This window comes from Schistocerca nitens, chromosome 4 (genome assembly GCF_023898315.1).
Source record: "Schistocerca nitens isolate TAMUIC-IGC-003100 chromosome 4, iqSchNite1.1, whole genome shotgun sequence".
NCBI classification, from domain to species: Eukaryota; Metazoa; Arthropoda; class Insecta; order Orthoptera; family Acrididae; genus Schistocerca; species Schistocerca nitens.
The window spans coordinates 318,262,223-318,282,813 of record NC_064617.1 but is presented as its reverse complement, the minus strand read 5'-3'; the positions used below and the strand labels follow the sequence as shown (position 1 = coordinate 318,282,813).

Sequence of the window (20,591 nt, the reverse complement as noted above, 5' to 3'; positions counted from 1 at the left end):
TTAGAATTAAGAAAATAAACATGAGTATATCGTGAGTAATCATCAATAAACGAAAGAAAATAATTATTCCCACCTATGGATTCACACTCCATCGGACCACATACATCTGTGTGGATTAACTGTAAGACTTCTGTGGATTTACTCTTACTAGTCTTGAAGGGTAACCTTGCTTATTTTCCCTTTATACATGTCTCACAAGGATCCTTGGACACACTAAAATTCTGTATTCCCTTTACCATATCCTTTATTATAGACATACTCTTTCTATTTAGATGTCCAAGCCTCCGGTGCCATAAAAAACCTTCTGCTGAATATACTGAATCACTAACATTTTTATGTTTACTGTCAACGATATCCAACTTAAAAATACCCCTTTCGTTACTTGCTGTAGCTATAACTTCACCACTTTCACTGATTACTCTTGCACCCTGCATGTCAAAGGTGACTGTATTTCCTTTCTTGACAATTTCCCCTACAGACAGCAGGTTAGTTGCCACATTTTTTACATAATGAACATTGTGTGCTGTAACCATATTTGATTCACCATTTACACTTACATGTAGATCTAGTTTCCCAGCCAGGTGACACTGGAGTTTGTTGCCATCAACAGTAGATATTCCCATATGAGTCTTATCTTTGATGTCATAAAGAAGTGATTTATCTTTAACAATATGCACAGATTCACCTGAGTCTAAAATCCATTCCATATCATGGTTGCTCATCCCACCGAAAGAATAAAAACATGAGAGTGCTTTACCTTTGTTATTGGTCCTTCTCTCTGGGCTATCAGTAACATACCTCCTTCGCTGAGTGTCTGATCCTGGGCTTACTTTTTCTTTGCACTGAGACGCAATATGTCCCATCTTCCGACATTTATAGCACCTCACCGGTTTCTTCTTTTTGTTTTTTGAGTAGAGAGCAGACGCACCTTCCTTCTCCAATGTACAACAGCTTGGAGCACTCCTTACGTCCTGCAGGATTTTCACCTTAACACTGTCGCCTGTGATTGGTATACCCGAGCTTTCAAGTCCCATAATCATAGGTGCATACCTTTCGGGCAGTCCTGCCAAAAGCAATGTTCCTATCCATTCTTCAGCGATCTCGAATCCGATGTTTCTCAGTCGGTTCGACGTCGTTAATGTTTTGTTAACGTATTCGTCTACACTCTTACATTTGTCCAGACGAGTGGTAATTAACTCGCGTAATAATCCTACTTTTCTCTTAAGACCACCATCCTCGAATGCACTTCGTAAATTGTCGCAGACTTCTTTCGCTGTAGCAGCTTTTTCAACGTGAACATAATTCACCGAATCAATTAGCAATATCAATTTTGATTTTGCTTTCCTATCCTTACTTGAATAATTCTGATCTGTGGATTTCATTGTCCCATCTACCACGTCCCATAGGTCGTCTAAACGTAAATACGCTTCTACTGCGAACTTCCAGGTTGCATAGTTTTCGCGACCTATAAGTCTTTCAATCTGTGGAATTTGTGCCGCACTCATTCTTAACGGTAACTTGCTTTTTATTGCCGTAAAGAACACCGAAAAATAATGCGGAAAAAAATTGCGATCGTCTTGTAAGGATCACTCGCACTTCACGTAAAGTCTTGTAAGGATCACTCGCACTTCACGTAAATTGGAACTTTTCCAATACTTTCTCCTTACTATTTTGTTGATATACTTATTCCAAATGCACGCTGGGCCCATAACCTGTTGGGGTTTGCACAGCTGAATAAGTATTAAGGAGAAAAGAGACATCTTACTAATAACTATATTTGCACATTCAAGAACAAAAAAAGATTACAGCGATCACAACACAAGAATCCGTACACACAAAGAGTGTTAGGCAATGCCAAAGAGGTCTATTTTACACAGTGCACTTTGCTCCGTCACACACGAAATATATTGTTCACACAATTCCAACATGTTTCATAATACTGTTACATTCCATCTGGGATTTTCCATTGTTTTATCTTCCATTTCAGATGGAGAGCTGGATGATTGCTGGTTAGTACATGAGGAGTAATGTGATTGAGTCTCTTTATTCAGATGTGATTGGTTTTAGTGACACACTACACAGTCATGAAGCCCCTCTATTGGCAAAAATTGGATGTATAACCAACTGTCCATACTGACATAATGGGAGATGAAATTCAAACTCGGTGACTGCAGGCCTGCTCATGTATGAAGTGCCTGCTGCACGCATAAAACAAGTAGTTGTTTGGCAGTATGGAAAGTTGGTTACAGGTCCAGTTTGTGCCAAAAAAGGAGCCTGATGACGATGCAGTGACATTGAACATTGTTGTGTTTGAATAAAGAGATACAAACACAAGGTTGAAAGTGTTACCATAATTCTCACATATACAATGAAGGTTTGCTGATGCGAGCTGTGTTGATTTGCCACTAAACAAAGGAACGGGAAGTGTTACAGATGTAACAAAACATTTCATGGACTGACCCTGCAGTGAGAGAGAGAGAGCTTCATAATTAAATATATTCAGTTGTGCACAGTTGAGTATCTTATGTGAAATAGTTTGATGGATCTCCTGTAATTTCTTAGCTTTGAATGTTAACCTGCCACAGGTTTTGTGGCAGGGATGTACCATTGTCATCTGCTAAATAGTAAGAGGTGTGCTCATAATGCAAAAATCTGTTTTGCACTTATAAATTTGCTTATCTGCACAGAGCACACTGCAGTAGACGCATAGCAATAATAGCATGGAAGTTCACAGAACACTAAAAAATTTTTGAGAAGATCTGTGAAAATTTTCAGAGACTTAATTTTATAGTTTTGCAACAAATGTTGTGGCTTAAACCTTTTATTATTTAGAATTCAATGCAAATGCCATATTATAGTGCAAGTAGTTGTATTTGTAAACTTTTCTTCTTATGAAACTAGTTATGTTTACAGATAATGTCTATTGTGTTCCAGTTGCTGAAGCCACCTGCTCACACCATGCCACCAATCTCTCTGCTGTGTGCTCCATTCTTACGTGCTTTAATAGTAACAAAGTCTAGGTTCGTATCAGTGTTATTATTTTTATCATATAGTGTCTTGCAATCAATTTTAATTATATTATGAACATTTATATAGCAAGATTCATTGATACATCCTTAAACATTTTCCACATTTCTGCCTCATCAGTGTGTCTCTCGCATTGGAAGGCAGTAAGTGTGTGCATAGTCCAGTCAGTGCAGCCCTATCATCAATATCCTGTAACCCTGAAGACGGTTTGCCCCCCTCCCCTCCCTTCTGCCTTCCCTCTGCAGCTTCCTTCACCCATGTCTTTGTAGCCTCACTCACTTTGTATCTGTTAGTTTCTGTCTTCTACTGCAAATAGTTCAGTTTTTTTAATCTTTTACTGATTTTTAATTATGAATTACTTCTTCATTATTTAAGATTATTAACATTTAACCAGGCCAAATCTATTCTTAGTTTAGCAATAAAGCTTGCCATTACCATTTTACTTCACAAGGTGAGGTCCCCAGGCGTGGGATCGACTTTCTGAAACCATCTATACGATGATGTAGGCTAGGATCCTAGGGATCACACACACTGTGACAATTCATCCTGGTGGGCTCTTGTTTGCAGGTAAACCATGAAAGAATATTTCGTAATTTTGTGTGATGTCCTAGACACTTAAAACTGGCAGCTTTAGATTTAGTGGTGTTGTAGCACAGTGGTTATCATACAAGGCTGACATGCAGAAGGTCGAGGGTTCTGTTATTGTCAGGCACGTCAGATTTTGTTATTTTTAAATAGTTATCAAAATGGCTTTGATCATTTTTTGTTCATTAATGAGTTGAAATGTAATTTTTTAAAATTTCTAACTCTTTGTCATGTCATTTTAACCATCGTATTAACTATTACATTTACTCTTATTTTTTTATTACTAGCTTGTTTTCTTTTTTTGCAGTTGCAATATCTGTGCATGTGATATTTATTGTTGTTGTATTAATTTTGATTAAATTTCTTCTCTTTGATCACCTAATATTTTTGTCAGTGTTATTGCAGTCATTATTTTTTCCCTTGTTTGAAGCATAAGTTTTTAATCCTATTATTTGTTTGAATCTTCATCTGCATTATTTTGTCCATAGTACAACACGAATTTGTGTTTTAAATATTTGTTTGGTGTCTACCATACAAAATAATGGTGCTTCTTAAAAGAAAAAAATTACACCATTGCACAGCAAACATAACTAGATTACGTCATCTATTGTTTTTTAACCAATAGATTGACATTTCCAAACATTTAAATATTGGGAATGGTAAATAAAAATAATTACATTTGCATGGAAAAAGATTCCAAATGAAGACAGAATGATTAGAAGAAAAAAATAAGAGGAAATGAAAAAGTTAGTATGATGATTATAATGACATGACAAACGACTAGAAATTTTAAAAATTTTAAACCAATTAATTGAATAAAAATAATGATCAAAATCATTTTGATAACTGTTAAAAAAAGTGAAGCATTAGCATCTGATGGAATCAGACCTTCTGCACCACTAAATACAAAGCTCTCAGTTTTAAGGCTGTAGAATATCACGCAAAATTATGATTTTTTTTTTTTTTTTCTCCCTGATTACTCGCAAATGAGGGCTCACTAGAGTGAATGTCCACAAAAAAGAGATACCTGGGACCCTAACCTACATCAGTGTATAGGCTATTTCAAAAGTTGATCCCATCCCTGGGGACTTCTCCTTTTCAGTGTAGTTTTCTTTACCTGTGCAGCTGGTCCTGGTGGAGGTTCGAGTCCTCCCTCTGGCGCGTGTGTGTGTGTGTGTGTGTGTGTGTGTGTGTCCTTAGGATAATATAGGTTAAGTAGTGTGTAAGCTTAGGGACTGATGACCTTAGCAGTTGAGTCTCTTAAGATTTCACACACATTTGAACATTTGTTTTCTTTACCATTTATTGAAATACTTTTCTGTAACTATTTTTCTCTTTGCTCTTGAACTTCCAGATCATGAAATGCAAAGTTTTGTGATGTTTTAATAGTTCTTTCTTTCCTTCCAGGACCTTGTCTTTTGCTTTTGTTAACTGTTGTGAGCTTCTCATATCAAACTCATCAGGAAATAACCCATCACAAATTCTTTATATGTTGCCCAGTAAATATATTTATTTACTTGGTTTAATCATGTTCTTTTCAACATGAATATGTTTATTACTCATGACAAACTAACATAATTCACCGATGGACTGAATACATTTATAACTAGTGACCTGCCCCTACTTTGCGCATTGATAGCACAAAATGTCTATGAGTGGCCTGGGATAACAGTAGTAAGTTATAGACACACAATTTCTTCTTGAATTAGTCTATCAGTTAATGAAAATCATATCAAAATCCCTACAATAGTTCCTGAGATAGCCATAACATACAGACAGAAAAAGATGATTGGGGGGGGGGGGGTTCTTTAATTTATAATACATGGTGAGAAATAATTTACTCACTAAGTAACAGCAGATGGAATCATAAGAAACATGATAACTGGTAGTTTTTAGCAACTTGTAGGACTGAAGGGTGCTTGCGAGGACACCCGGAGTCTCAGGCCAACAGGAGAGGTTTTTGTGGTAGAGAGGTTATAAACCAGTAGAAATAAGTCACAAACAAAATGTTAACAGGAGGATGGTAGGCAGAGAGGAGAAAAAAATAATAAATTTAAATGTGTAGGAAAGCTGAGTAAAAAAAATTCTAAAACAGGGAAAAAGAGGTTGACTGAAAAAATTTCTGCAAATGAACGTCAGGTGGGTTGCAAATACCGAGAGCACCAAACCTCTTGAGTCACTGATCTCAGAAGGCTGACTCCACATGTCGTGTGTAGCAGCAGCACATGCACCATTGTTATGACTGTTTGTTGACACTATATACTTAGGGCTGGTTTGAAAATATTTTTCTACAAAATTGACTTATGGTCCCCCCCCCCTTCCCCCTCCCCTCCCCTCCCCCCGGTCTCTATTTTCCCTCTTATTCTTTCACCAGTGTTAGTTTTCAATACTATTTGTGATAAGCTCTGTGCAGAAATTTTACTGTTGTGGCACCTCTAGTGCCCCTCTTCACTTACGGCTGGCGTCACTTGGGCCTCGATATAAGGGTAAATTATTTAACAAGTTGCTCTCCCTTTGATGACAGGTTTTCATTAGTAAATGGGGTGCTATAGTTCGTGGTAGGAGTGTTCAGAACAAAGTGCAGTCACGGGGATAAGAGAAATCAGGTGTGGAAATGGGTATATAAAGAGCTCTGGTTCTGACCAGGACGTCTCCAGTATCAGCGGAATGGATAACAAACTGTTGGAGATGGTTTCCAGAGAATATTATATTGGCTGGTCATCATTTCAGGGCATTATTTCAGAAAAATAAAAACCTTGCTACATTACTGGGTCATCCATTTCTCCCACATCCAGTTTCTCCTCTTTTTCCATGCTTTGGAATCCTTGTTACCTAGTGTATTGTCCTTCTTGTTCTCTTGCCACTAATGTGCCCCCCACCCTCTCCCTCCCACCCATTTTTTCTGTATGTAATGTGGATTTTCACCTACTTTCTCAGAACCTTAATTTTTCATACAATAACCTTTCTCACCATTTGCTCACATGTCTCTCACACACATTCTGACTCAACATGTTTGACTTCCAGATAATTTTATTCTTAAATAGTCTGTGTTGTGATCTTCCTAACTCATTCAGTGTGTTCTTATTCTCTCTTTTATAAGAAATCTGGAGTATTTCCTGAGTTGTGTCAGTAGCTTTAAGCATCTTGTGTCTCTGTACCTATGGTATCTTGCCCAGTCTTAATTTTCCTTTTTTATTACATTCCATTTATAATTTTCAGAACTACATTGGATGATTTTACTAATGCTGATGGTCACTGCCTTGAAAATTTTCAGTGCTACTCCTCCTATGATATACTTCTGACATTTCACTTCATCATTTTTTTATCTGTTTTGAATTTCAGCCTCTTGCATTACCATTAGATTACAATTTGAGTCTTATGTCTTCTGGGTTTGCTTCACAGCCCAGTATTTGTTTTTTAAATCTGCATAAAGCAAAGACTGACTAGAAGAGGTCCCCAGAGGTAGGATTTACTACTTAAAAACAGCTTTACAAGAGTGTAGATTGTTCTAGTGGTTAAGTTACAAGGTGTGATTCAAAAGTTTCAAGACTTAACTTAGAACTAGAAATTTATTGGACATTTAAGTACAGTGGACTAAAACTCTTCAAAATATGATCCTTCAGCATCAACACAGCGCTGCCAGCGCATCTTCCACTGTTCGTAGCCCTTCTGGAAGGCCTCGGGCGTCATGCTGTCGAGGGCTCTCATCGAAGCCTGCTGGATGGCGTCAATGGAGTCGAATTGCTTCCCTTTTAGGCCTGTCTTGATTTGGGGGAGGAGGAAAAAGTCTCTTGGAGCCAAGTCGGGGCTGTAGGGTGGCTGTGGCAGTGTTGTCACATCGAACTTGATGAAAACATAGGCTTGATGATGGCCTCGCAGAGTGGTTGTCGTCTTCAACATTCCCGTGACCATCTGTGAAACGTTTGTGCCACATGAAAACCATTGCACGGGACATGGCATCTTCCTTAAAGCCCTCTTGAATCATACTGAGAGTCTCCGTGACGGTTTTGTTCAGTCACACGCAAAACGTAATCTCATAACGGTGCTCCAAGTGCTGCTCCATTTTCGCCTCTCTCACTTTTCAACTGAGGTCAATGACACGCATTCACACTGCAAGTGATGCGCTCTCTCCAGGGTTCCGGAGCCAACTGATGCAGCGTCCGTGAGACCCCCCCACTACTTCCCCCACCCGGCGGAACTAGTCCGCGTGCGCTCCCCTACTCAGAAAAGAACCAGTCTTGAAACTTCTGAATCACACCTTGTATTTGGCTGGTGCCACAAGGTCAAGGGTTTCAGTCCTGTCAAGTGCCTTTTTTCCTTCTTATCTTTGTTGAAGCAGCTTTTTAGTCTTTCGTCATTTGGAATTTTTGTCCATGTGGTTTTACATATTTTTATGTATTTATTTCCAATTATATTTTTCCTTTTCAGCATTTTATATTTTCTTCCATGTTATTTCAATTGTTATTTTGGTACTTATTATGCATGAATTAAATTTAATTTATGAAACTTTCTTTCATTTAAATCTTCATCTGCATTATTTTGCCCATGATTGCATAAGAATTTGTTTTAAATGTTTCTATGTACATCTTACAGTGAAGAATATATTTTTGACACCTTTGTACAGCTGATATAAATAAATTCTTTCATCTTTTGTTTTTTAAATGAAAGATCAGTATTTTTAAACCTTTAAATATCAGGATGGATAAATAACAATATTTAAAATGACATGGACAAAAATTGCAAATAAAAAAGGAGTAAAAACTGAGAGCAAATAAAAATTTTAATGTGATGTTAAAATAATGTGGCAAAGGATTAGAAAAGAAAAGAATATACATAAAATGATAAATTAAATTAATATAATGATCAGAGTAATTTTGGTAAAGATAAGAAAACAGACAGCACCCGACACAATTGAAACCCACAAGTGAAGGCCCACCAGAATGAATGGATGCAGGGTGTGATACCTGGGATTAACCTACAGCACAGTATAAGTGGTTTCAAAAAGTTGATGCCACATCTGGGGAGCTCTCCTTGTTAGTCAAAATTTGATATTTTCTCATACCTTCTAGTCATTTTCATATCTACCTTCTATACTTTGTTAGTCTTTCTAGTTCTTTGTTTTTAATGTATTTTCCTCACTGCGAATGAACTTTCACAGTGATGGTTGATATTGGCTTCAGTTCTATGCATAAAAGTATTATTGGACCATTCCATTGCTCATAGTTACATATCATATCTAGTTGAGCAATGTTGTTAACCTGAAGGAAGTCATTCACAAGATGTGCACAATGGGGGTGCGAATTGTCGTCCATGAAGACAAATGCCTCACCAATATGCTGCTGATATGGTTGCACTATCAGTCGGAGGATGGCATTCACATATTGTACAGCCATTACGTCACCTTCCATGAAAACCAGCGGCATACATCGGCCTCACCTAATGCCACCCCAAAACAGCAGGGAACCTCCACCTCGCTGCACAGTCTGGACAGTGTGTCTAAGGCTTTCAGCCTGACCGTGTTGCATGGTGTCGTGGTTGCAAAGACATACCTCACCATGGACGTCGGGAGTGAAGTTGCGCATCATGCAGCCTATTGCACACGGTTTGAGTTGTAACATGGCGTCCTGTGGCTGCACAAAAAGCATTATTCAACATGGTGGCATTGCTGTCAGGGTTCCTCTGAGCAATAATCCGTAGGTAGCGGTCATCCACTGCAGTAGTAGCCCTTGGGCAGCCTGTTGAGGCGTGTCATCGGCAGTTCCTGCCTGTCTGTATCTCCTCCATGTCCAAACAACATCGCTTTTGTTCTCTCCGCGTCACCTGGACAGTTCCCTTGTTGAGAGTCCTTCCTGGCACACAATCGAACCGCGATATTGACCGTCTAGTCATGGTTGAACTACAGACAACATGAGCCATGTACATCCTTCTTGGTGGAATGACTGGAACTGAATGGCTGTCGGACCCTCTCTGTCTAATAGACATTGCTCATGCATGGTTGTTTACATCTTTGCGCTGGTTTAGTGACATCTCTGAACAGTCAAAGGGACTGTGTCTGTGATAGAGTATCTTCAGGAGTTCTGGGACCGGGGTGATGGAAACTTTTTTTGATGTTAGTATTTACAAGGATCATGCTACAGAGAGGGTTTCTAGTGTTAAACCAAGAGCATGTCAGGTCAAGACACAGGTTGGAAAAAGTTCACACAAGAAAATAGAAGTGACACTGGCATGCAACAACAGCTGCTACAAGTATCTTCCTGCATTATTGATGCAGCAACAGTTACTCCCTGTATTATTGATATGAATATCTTCACACCTAAACTTGCCACCCAAGTGGACATAAGTGGGGCCACTATGGTACACACAGTGCACGCCAACATTCAAATGGCACACCTGTAACTGCCCGAGGTGGCCGCAGTGGCAGCCAAGCTACTGCCTGCCATCACCTGGTCCACTATGCATGCACTGCACTACACCAGTGACACCTGATGCTAACGTTGATTGTGTCTTTATAAGGACAAGCATGGACCTCTGGTCCCTCAGTTGTTAATGTGTTTGAGAGTTAACTACCTTAACTGTATTTGTGTTGCTTGCACTTCATGACTCAATAAATTGTATTTATTTTATTGCCATGTGTTTCCTTGTGTTCCTAGTTAGAGCACAAGTGACAACAACAAGGGTTGAATTTTCATGTGTTTCGGTTTCTGCGATTTCCTGCTATTTGGCTTCTCCATATACCAGATGTACAAGTATGAAATATGGATTTTTTGTCTATAAAAGCCATGTTAAATTCAGAAGAATGATAAATAGTGCTTAATTCAAAGTACGCTCTATCATTTGTTATACATTTTCCTGGCAATTTTTGAATACCACACCAGTAAAAATTTTCCCCTATTGGTGCGAACCATTCATGGACCATTTTTTCACATCTTTGTATGAACCAAAGTGGTGCTCAGAAAGTGTGTGACCCCTTGATGCAAACAAATGGTAATCGGAAGGAACACTGTCTGGTGAGTAAGCCACATGGGGTAGAACGTCCCAGCTGAGTGCTTCCAACATGTCATGAACCAGTTTTGCCGTATGTGAAGGAGCATTGTCTCGAAGAAAAATGACTTTGTGTTGCTTCTCTTCGATATTGTGGCCTTTCTAAGGCAGCCAACAGTTCAAACTGGTCAATTGTTTTTGGTAATGTGTAGGATCAACCGTTTCCCCGGATTTTAACAGCTCATAATAGACCATGCCTCTCTGGTCCCACCAAACACGGAGCATCATCTTTCTGCCAAAGCAGTTCGGTCTTACATTCAATGTGAATGGTGTATCTTGGTCTACCCATGATTTTTTTGCAGTTGGGATTCACAAAATAAATCCACTTTTGTTCCCCTACAATTATATGATGCAAAAATGACTTCCTTTTGTACCGAGTGAGCAAACCCTCCCATGTGTTTGCACTTTTCCCCCATCTCTCGTAGCCAACTCGAAACAGCTTATTGACTAACAACCAATTGCTCGGCAGGCTATTTTTGTGTTTATGAATTATCTTTGTTCAATAATGCTTCCAATTCCACATGTTCATACTTTTTTGGCAGTTTTCCACATTCTTTGTCATCAACATCAAAATCGCCATTTTTGAAACCGTCGTTCACATGTATCTTGCAATGGAGCATATTCACCATAAGCTTCTCAAAGTAATCAGTATGATTGAGCAGCAGTTTTCTTCAAATGAAAACAAAAAATTAATGCTGTCTGTGAATGCTCTTTGTTCGGTATAAATTTTCACGTATTTAACACAGCACTACAATACTATGCACAGACTTTTCCAATTTATCACTCATGTACTTCTGACACTTGTTGATGACACAACAAAATGGCACAGTGTCAAATCTTTATAGCACAAACTGCATTGGTGTGACATCTGCTGTCTCAAATCTGCATTTTGTACTTGTACACCTGGTAAGCTTTACTTCAGCTCTTTCTGCAACAACAGCAGGCACATACAGCCATGCTGGAACAGTTGTTGGGCACATTAACCCAAGTTCAGCCTCAGGTTGTTGACGTGCCGCCGTTCCCAACCTATGATGACTCCACGGAAGTCTGGGACACTTATAATAAGCAGCCTCACCAACATTTGGTGATTTTCTGGATGGTCAACAAGGAGATCTGTAGGGCTCTTTTCTTATCATGAAAACCCTCTCATATTAATCACTTATTATGCCAGTTAGCTCCTCTGCAAGAACCAGCACTGTTTCTTTTGACAATATGTGACTTTTCTGTCCTCCTATCAGCAGAAGCATACACATGTCACTACATGTGTGGAATTCCACCAATGTCGCAAATACTCGCAGCTGTTGTATCGAGGTCGAGCAGCCAAGCTTCACAGCCTCAGTTGTAAGTATCTGTTTGTCATGGCTAAGTCTCAGGAGTCTTATGTAGACACCATGGTCAGAGACACAATCATTCATTGGCCCTGGATCAGAAGGTGGGTCAACACGCTCTTAAGTTTGATGATGCAGCTGCGGTGCATGGAGCCTTGCATGCTGGAGGAAGGGGCAGTAGCTGAAGTACAAACAAGCCATATTGGTCAATTTGGACAAACACATTGTTGGCAGCAGGAGCAGTGAATGCTACCTGCTTTTAACCCCTGTTGTTTTGTACATCACACTTGGATGGCCTGCCTCGAGTGGTGGGCCTCTGTAACAGCAGTATGCCATGCTCTGCACCTCCAGGAGCCATTGCAGGAATCAGTGGACATCAATAGGCATACTGTTTCCCCATTGTCTCCAGATCAGAACAAATTTTTCATTGAAGTGCAAGTGATGGATCAGCCATTAATCCTACAAGTCGACACGGGGGCCATCGTGACCCTACGGAACTTAAAGATGTACACCAGGCTTGGGTCCTCACTGTTGGCATGTGTCGATCATCTATTGGTAAGCTATACAATTAGTAGATTCCTGTTTGCAGCCAATTCACAACCTGCAGAATTTACAAGTCAGTTGTCCATTCCGTTACATACTTCGTGGTTAATGAGGCTAATACTGAAAGTTTGTTTGGGCTGGATGCCTTTGCTGCTTTTGATTTTTCTATTGTGGATGTGGTGCATCTGGTGTCAGATTAAGTGCCTTATCGTAAATTGGATTGTGTGTGTTCTGAATTTTCTGATTTATTTGCCCCAGGATTTTGTATACATCTCTGTGGCAATGCCTCTGCTGTTATAGCTCTACAAGCGACTTTTTTTCTCCATCAGCTGTTTGATCTCCACAGCTGAGAGCTAGCAACAGCACTACCTGCCATGAGAGATCATTGCTTACAGACTGGACTACAGACTTATTTCTGCCATTAGGTCTCAACACGTGCTGGACTTGGCTCCCATGGTCTCTTAACTGAAGACACTCAAACCCCATTCAATACTGCACTCAACTCCATAGACCCAATATCTGAAGTTACCTCCATAGACACCTGGACACCATAATTATTGTGTTTCCTAATTGAAATTTGCTCTGTGAAGACCTGCCAAGTACATAAGATAGACACAGACACAGATTCAGTATGGTAAATTTTGACATTGAAGTGAAATGCCAGTACAGGTTAAGACTACATTTTAGATCCAAATATCACAGCAACAATAATTTTTTTCTTAAATTCATGAAACTTTAAATCTAATTTTTTCGTTGTGCCTCTCTGTGACTCAGCATCTCAGCTACGTGGTGAGCAGCAATTGTCCTTTTCATAATATTGTCATTATTTCATCCTGGATTTTCTATTGTTTGAACTTGAAATTAAAAAGACTGTTATTCTGCAGGAAAGAAGATGGTAGCATGGAAAGAAATGATGATGAGATGGAAGCAGAGGACTCAGGAATGGAGACTGATGATAGTGAAACATCTGTAGTGAAACCAGTACCTCCTACAAAAAGTGATAATAAATTGGACCTTCAGCATAAAACACCAAAAGTCAAATCACAAAAGGTGGCTCTTGCTGATATAGAAGCAAAATTGGAAAGTATTCTCCATGAAAATGTTAACTGGTCTTTTGCACTCTTACCTGAGAAATCCAGCACAGAAACAGAGTAAATTTACACATCTTTCAATATTTTCTGTAAAAAATTAAAAACTTTCGTTGTTTCTGTTGACTTGAGAATTTTAATATCACAAAAAAATAACAGTAACATGGAAACTTGTATGTGCCTGTTGAGTATGCTTTTTGCAAGGGACCAAAACTAAATAGCACTGAGAGACTTTTCTTTCAAAGTTTATTTGAAGATGACATATTTATATATGTATCATAGAAAAGTGAACATAGTTTATATACAGTAACCTGATTAATTTATCTACTGCATTTTGTAAGTACAAAGCTCATGCCATGACTACAGCAGTTATGAAAAGTGCTATACAGGACAGTGTGTTGATGTCAAACTCTCTGAAACCTCTACAAGCCTACATTATATTTGACTGTTTCTTACCGCAGGTCATATGAAATATCTGTTTTCAGACCAACACACTGACCCATTTATATGAGTTTCAAGACACCTTTTTGACTACATAAAAGGGGGTAGTAATTTCATATGGAAAATTATGTGACAGCACTTCCTTTTAGTGGCAGTGAAAACAAATGTATAGTTTTATAGCTGTACAAATATGTAAAAAAGTTCTTACAATATACATTATGTAAGTCAGAAATTATAAATAAAATTATTACTTTTAAAATAATAAATAACACATGAGAAAAATGTGATACACTCTGTACAAAACTTATTGGTTGTAATAAAATATTTCTTACATACATTTTTACATTATTAAAAAATTATTTGCGACACACACACACACACACACACACACACACACACACACACACACACACACACACACACATATTCTTAGTAAAATATAATTATATGCAAAAATTTTGGCACAAGCAAAAATCATACATCGTGTTTTGTAGATGTCGATAATGTAGCTGCTCACCACACTTAGTTTCATTGTGCTAGAGACAAAGAAACCATCAAGTACATTTCAATATGATACTCCATATTGGAAATCTGTGACACACCACCTTTCTCATGCATCCCCCCCCCCCATTTTCTTCACACACACACACACACACACACACACACTTAACATTGTTATTAGAGTCAGTTGTGACATTTAAGTTTTCATGTTGAGTCCACAAATTTTACATTCAGTCCACAAAATTATACAGATTAAAAGTACAGAGAGAGCTGTATTCCCATTGTTCATGTAATTCATTGATACTATGTGCTAATTATTCAGTCTTAGTGAACTTGCACACAGCAGTTTCCCATTAATCTTCCATTCACAGTCTTCAGTAACTGCCGTTGCGATTTAAAGGCTCTTTTTCTGCTGCATCAGATGGTCTGTTCCTCTTGAAGAACCCACACTGGAAGAGAGAGAAAGTGCTTTACACTTCGACATCATAACAATTTTGTTGGAAGAATCTATTAAGTGAAATGTTCATTGTATACACATTTAAGTGGATAGGCAAATTATTCATCAAAACTGATCATTTAAAAGTCAAAAGAAATTGTTGACACGGTCATATTAAGTGAACCTTACAAATATGGTAAGATTAATGTTTGACACATGACTGAAAGAACAATACTGTCTGCAGAAAGAGGCTGCAAAGCAAAATTTTTAAAATGTGAATTCTTTCTTTTCTTCACAAATAAATAATACACTTATTTCTGTCCACTACAGTAAGTGTTCAGACAGCAGGTGTACATCACAATATTGTATCACGTTAAAAGTACATCTCAGACTTTTATATAGCATTTGCTGTGGCAAAGTTTATCATTGGAACAATGTTCTCTGTGTAGTGTAATGACAATCAGAGGAATATATTCCTGTATAAAATGCCAAACCTAATACGACGGCACTGTAATAGAAAATGGATAAGTGGGTGCAGCACCCAGCAACTGTTTGTTTATGTGTTGCTAATATAGTGTTACCTCTAAAAGATTAATACTCTGTATTTGTTGTTATTTTATTTTAAGTAGGTCAGAGTGAGACAGCAAATCCAAAGTTTAGAATTTAATCCCAGCCCTTGCATGTTTTTCTGACATTTAACACAGCACCAAACACTAGAAGTTTTGTCTGTCAGCCAGTAGGTTTCTGTTTAACAGGCTGTGTGAAGCAGTTTATGGATTGTTGAAAAGAAATGACATTTCACTTTCAGTGGAGCCACGATAAGTAAAGAATTGTAGTGTTCAAGCCAACCTCTGTCTTGATGACACCTTCAACAATTTTTGGATAATAAAAACAAAGCTCCGCATACTTGCCCTAATAGGCCTTTCAATACTGGTAGCCAGTATCTGTTGCCAGTTATGTCATTCACAGGCACTATGGAGGGGTATGAGGTCAGACAATGCTCTCCTGGCCTTTGCCAGTTTCCCAGACTTTGAAACTGCCACTTCTCACTCTAGCATCTCCTTTGTGGCATCACGAGGCTGAGTGTACATCATTACAATCCTCCCACTAACGATAAATCCATGACAGTACTGGAAATCAGATCCTCTGAATGATGGTCAGGTGCCGTGACAACTTAGCTACAGAGGATATGAAGCTGGATCACTACTTACAGCAAGACAGAGTAGGTGTGTGTGTGCCTAGCAGCTTTTCTAAGTGTCTGACTGCTGCTCAGAGCCTCTTCGTTTGGTGAGTAACAATCTGCGCTCTTACGACTAATGATGTAAGTTTTAAAATTCTTCCCATTTCAACTTCTTTTATTGTTACTTACCTTCCACAGCAGCAGTACTAATAACAAAAGTATCAGCACTCCTGCACATGCAGAGAGAACAACAACCCATAAAGGGACAATATCAGGCTTTACAGGCACGTCTGTTGAGATGGCATCTGTGAAAACTTCCTCACTTCTAATCACTGGGTAATAAGGCTTTCCAATATAAGGCAGTTGTGTCACCTGCATTGCCAAGAGCGATGACACCCGAAGGGGCTTATTTGAGGCAACCTATAACCAAAACAAATTACCAACATTTTATTTAAGAATAACAAAAATCAGCTTTCCTGTCAGTCTGGCTCACCCCAATAGTCTTGAAATCATATTGCATTTTCTCCTTGATACAGTGAAACCCCTATATAACGTTTTTCAAGGGACCACAAATTCTGAACACTGTATAGAGGAAAACACTATAAAGAGGAAGGCTTCCAAATAATAATTACAGGGCATTACTGAAGATCGGGATACCACTAATCAGCTTTGACAAACTTTCACAGTACTGTAGTATGATATTCATTTGCAAATGATCAATGTATCAAATGATTAGTTTTTTGTAATTAAAACATGGGGCCCGGTAGGTGGATGGGTGAAAGTAATTGGTGCCAAAAAGATCGCAAGCAGAATGTGCATCACATTTAACGCGACCAGGTTCTGCCGCTGACATATGAAACACGCTGAGTGCAGGCTTTCCAAGCCGGTGCAAACTGTAGATCCCCAGAACGGAAAACGATTCGTCTACATCCAGTCACTTAAACGTTATAAAGAGGTAAATAATTGACCAGGGGTCCAAAAATATGAGCATTACATGGAGGAAATTGTAATATAGAGGAAACGCAGTAAAGAGGAAAATTTAACATTGTTTATATGGGCTTTTAGTCGGGACCGAAAAAAACAGATGTAACATAGAGGAAAACATTATATGGAGGAACGTTATAAAGAGGTTTCACTGTATAAGGAGTCTTAAATTAACTGGCCAAACTTTGTTACATTTTTCAAGCTATTGATTTCATCACCCTACATTCTGCATTGCACAATTTCTTTCTAGTAATCATAAAGTCCCATGCATTACATGGTACCCTCCACCACAGAACTTACAGTTGCTTGTATGTATGTATGTATGTATGTATATGTAGAATGATGTAAATACCAAAACTAGGATGTAATAAATAGAGAAATATTGTAAAATGGGGATTAACAGTGACAAAAATTCCTAATACTGAAGTGATATGTTTTACTAAAAGAGATGAAACAACTGTCTGTTCTTAAACTACTACTACTACTACTACTACTACTACTACTACTACTACAAGTAGTAGTAGCTTTAATTCCTTTTCCAGATTTCTTCTTGGTTTCCTTATCTGCTGCATGCTCTATGTACACATTGAATAACAGGAGAATAGGCTACAACCCTGTTTTAGTCTCTTTCATGTTCTTCAACTGCTATAACCAAAGTCTGGTATTGGTACAAATTGCAGGCAGTCTTTTGCTCCTTGTATTTTATAAAGATTGCAAGTTTCCTATTTAAAAATAAAGAAGGGAACACATAGTTACATGAAAACTTTTATTTCCAACATATGCAAAAATGTTTGAGTTAATTTTTCGACGTAATAACCATCAAAACTGAGACACTTGTCATATCGTGGGCTCAGTTTGTATTCCTGTGCTGGAGTCTTCAGCAGTTCTCCATCGGTGTCAAAATGGTGTCTGAAGGAGAGGAATTTCTTGAGGTGCAAGAAAAGATGGAAATTGCTGGGAGCAAGATCAGAACTGTACAGTGGGTGTTCAAACCAATCCTTCAGAGCAGTCATTATATGCTGAGCTTTCTGTGGGTGAACAGTGTCATGAGCAAGCACGATTTAGACAAAGATCACCTGCACTGAGCATTCCATGCCTCTCGTCTTGAATGCCTTGCCACAATTTTCACTGTGTTTCAAAGTAACAGTCAGTGTTCATTGTTTCATCCCTGGGCAGAAAGTCAACAAATATAATGCTGTTCCTGTCCCAGAACATCGTACACATTACTCTTTGCACAGACACAGTTTGAACTTCATCTTCACCATCACTGGGATGCCAATGTATTGATTGCTGCTTAGTTTTGGGGTATAATGAGCAATCCATATCTCATCACACATGATGATCTGGCCAAGGCACACATTGCTGTCCTCATGATACTGCTGCAGATATATCAATGCTTCTCTTAAGTAATTCATTTTGTGTTTGGGTCTCAGAGTTTTTGTCACCCACCTGGCACACACTTTCTTAAACTATAGATGCTTAGTTACAGTTTCATGAAACAAGGATCACATTGTCTATGGAAAATAGCTGCTGAAATCCATAATCACACTGTGATGGTTCTCCATAATGTGCTGCCATACCAACTCCATAAGGCTGACATTCATGAGGAACAGTCGTCCATGGCCCTCTTCAAAATGGACACTTCGATGACGTTGGAAAATTGTGGACACCAGCATCACACCATCAGTTTGTTCAGGTCCTTTGGCCCATACACCTGACACAGCTGATGGTGAATTTCAATCAGCACTGTATACCGTGCATTAATAACTACCACCAACTAAATGTCAAAAGCCATTGCGGCAGTGCTGCTGACAACAGTCAGACTTGTCTGGCAATCATATGATTGTTACATTATTGTTCTGTTGTGTATATGCTACATTTGGCTAAATGCAATTACTGTTATAAATAGGGTTTGAATTCCTTCAGTCTGTCGTTTAAGGTAAGTCATAATGTCAGTATTGCTTCATGTGTTCCTACATTTTTATGGAACCCACACTCATCCTCCATTAGGTAGACTTGTAATGGTTGTGTCTTCTAGTTACTTTCCTTTGTAAATAAAAATCTAAAATATAAGGCACAGGAAATATGAAGAGTCCAGTCCAGTGCAAGAGAATCTAAGCAGGTCAAAATAGTGTAACTGTGCTGTAAGTTGTTACTCTACTTTGTAAAAATTGATAAATTTGCTGCTGAAATTTCATTCTGAAACTCTTTACTGAAAATTGTAGGTACATTATTTAAATTTATTGTGAAATATATGCTGCAAGGTTAGAAGTAGTAAACAATTTTTGTGTTGTGTTATGCCCTAAATCAGGCTGAATTCTGAATAAAGGCATTCTGAAATAAATGTCACATATTTAGTTGAAGCATTTGTAGTGAAATTTAAAAAGCTGATATCTTAAAATGTTGCAAGGAAGTTAATGGTTTCATTGTAAACTACGATTCTTATTTACAACAGAATCCTCAGTACTACGATCCTTATTTACAAAAGAAACCTTGGTATTTATATGAGGTTGAGTCCCATCCGGTAAATATAGTTATATACATTAGTTAAAAAATAACAGAGCAATCTGTTATGGGGAAGTAAAGGGGAGCAAAGTACCAACAGAAAGACTGTACTTGTGGAAATGGTTGAGGCTAAAGTGGAATGACATGTAGTTAGCTTTTAGCAAGCAGTGTTTCATTCTTTATAATTATGATTCTTAAGGTACTGATAGCTTTGATGTTGGGTGCCATATTTATTTCTCACAAGCAGGGTACTTTCTCCATAGGCAATGTTCATGACTGTATTATGATCTTATCTGACAGCCTTTCTTTTTACAGGCTGCTGCCTTATTAAAGCAACTACTAGTAATTTTATTGAATTCACTGACATTGCTTGATAGAATAGTTTCATATTTATAGAGTGGAAAAGCTAATTGATCTAAGTAACAAAATTGAGCAATTAACATTTATATTTATTTATTTATTTATTATTTTAATACCTTCTCTGGTAATCACTGTACTGGCATTAGTGGGTAACTGCATGCCAAAGAGATCTAAGGGCCACAGCATTACTGCTAACTTGTGTTTGAAACATTTGGATAACTGTAATGTAGTTTTTTGCTCTTTTAGTTTATTGTTCTACTTAGATTTTAGTGTATTGTGAAATGGATGTCCCAGCTTTCAGTACAGTGGGAAATGGGAAAGAGAAATAGAAAATGAATCTGGCTTTATAAGCAACACTCTGCCAGGCAGTGATGTTTAAGTCATTAAGACTTGCAGATGGTTTTTGCACTCCCCAAATTTACAGCAGTATTTATTACAGTTGCTTGTTATCTAGTTATAACTTTTGTGTGTGATGTGAGAGGCAATTTGGCTTAGGTGAAAAACAGATGTTCTCCTGCATTTTGGAGCCATTAATATGGGACCCATCAACAGGTTGATTTTGATTTTATATT

General features: G+C 38.2%; 2 protein-coding genes across 2 annotated transcripts in view; one reads left to right on the top strand and one right to left on the bottom strand.

The window, feature by feature from the left end:
* The window catches only part of LOC126253555 (WD repeat-containing protein 75), a 201,885-nt gene extending 188,110 nt beyond the window's left edge, over positions 1–13,775 (top strand). Inside the window, exons 14-15 of the mRNA XM_049954963.1 lie at positions 2,935–3,020; positions 13,409–13,775. Of these exons, the coding sequence (XP_049810920.1) occupies positions 2,935–3,020; positions 13,409–13,679 (357 nt within the window). The 3' untranslated portion in view covers positions 13,680–13,775. The remainder of the gene's footprint in view (positions 1–2,934; positions 3,021–13,408) is intronic.
* A 69-nt stretch (positions 13,776–13,844) lies between these two features.
* LOC126253554 (integrin alpha-PS2-like) overlaps positions 13,845–20,591 on the bottom strand; it is a 392,425-nt gene continuing 385,678 nt past the window's right edge. Inside the window, exons 19-20 of the mRNA XM_049954962.1 lie at positions 16,360–16,590; positions 13,845–15,003 (exon numbers count right to left, since the gene is read on the bottom strand). Of these exons, the coding sequence (XP_049810919.1) occupies positions 14,929–15,003; positions 16,360–16,590 (306 nt within the window). The 3' untranslated portion in view covers positions 13,845–14,928. The remainder of the gene's footprint in view (positions 15,004–16,359; positions 16,591–20,591) is intronic.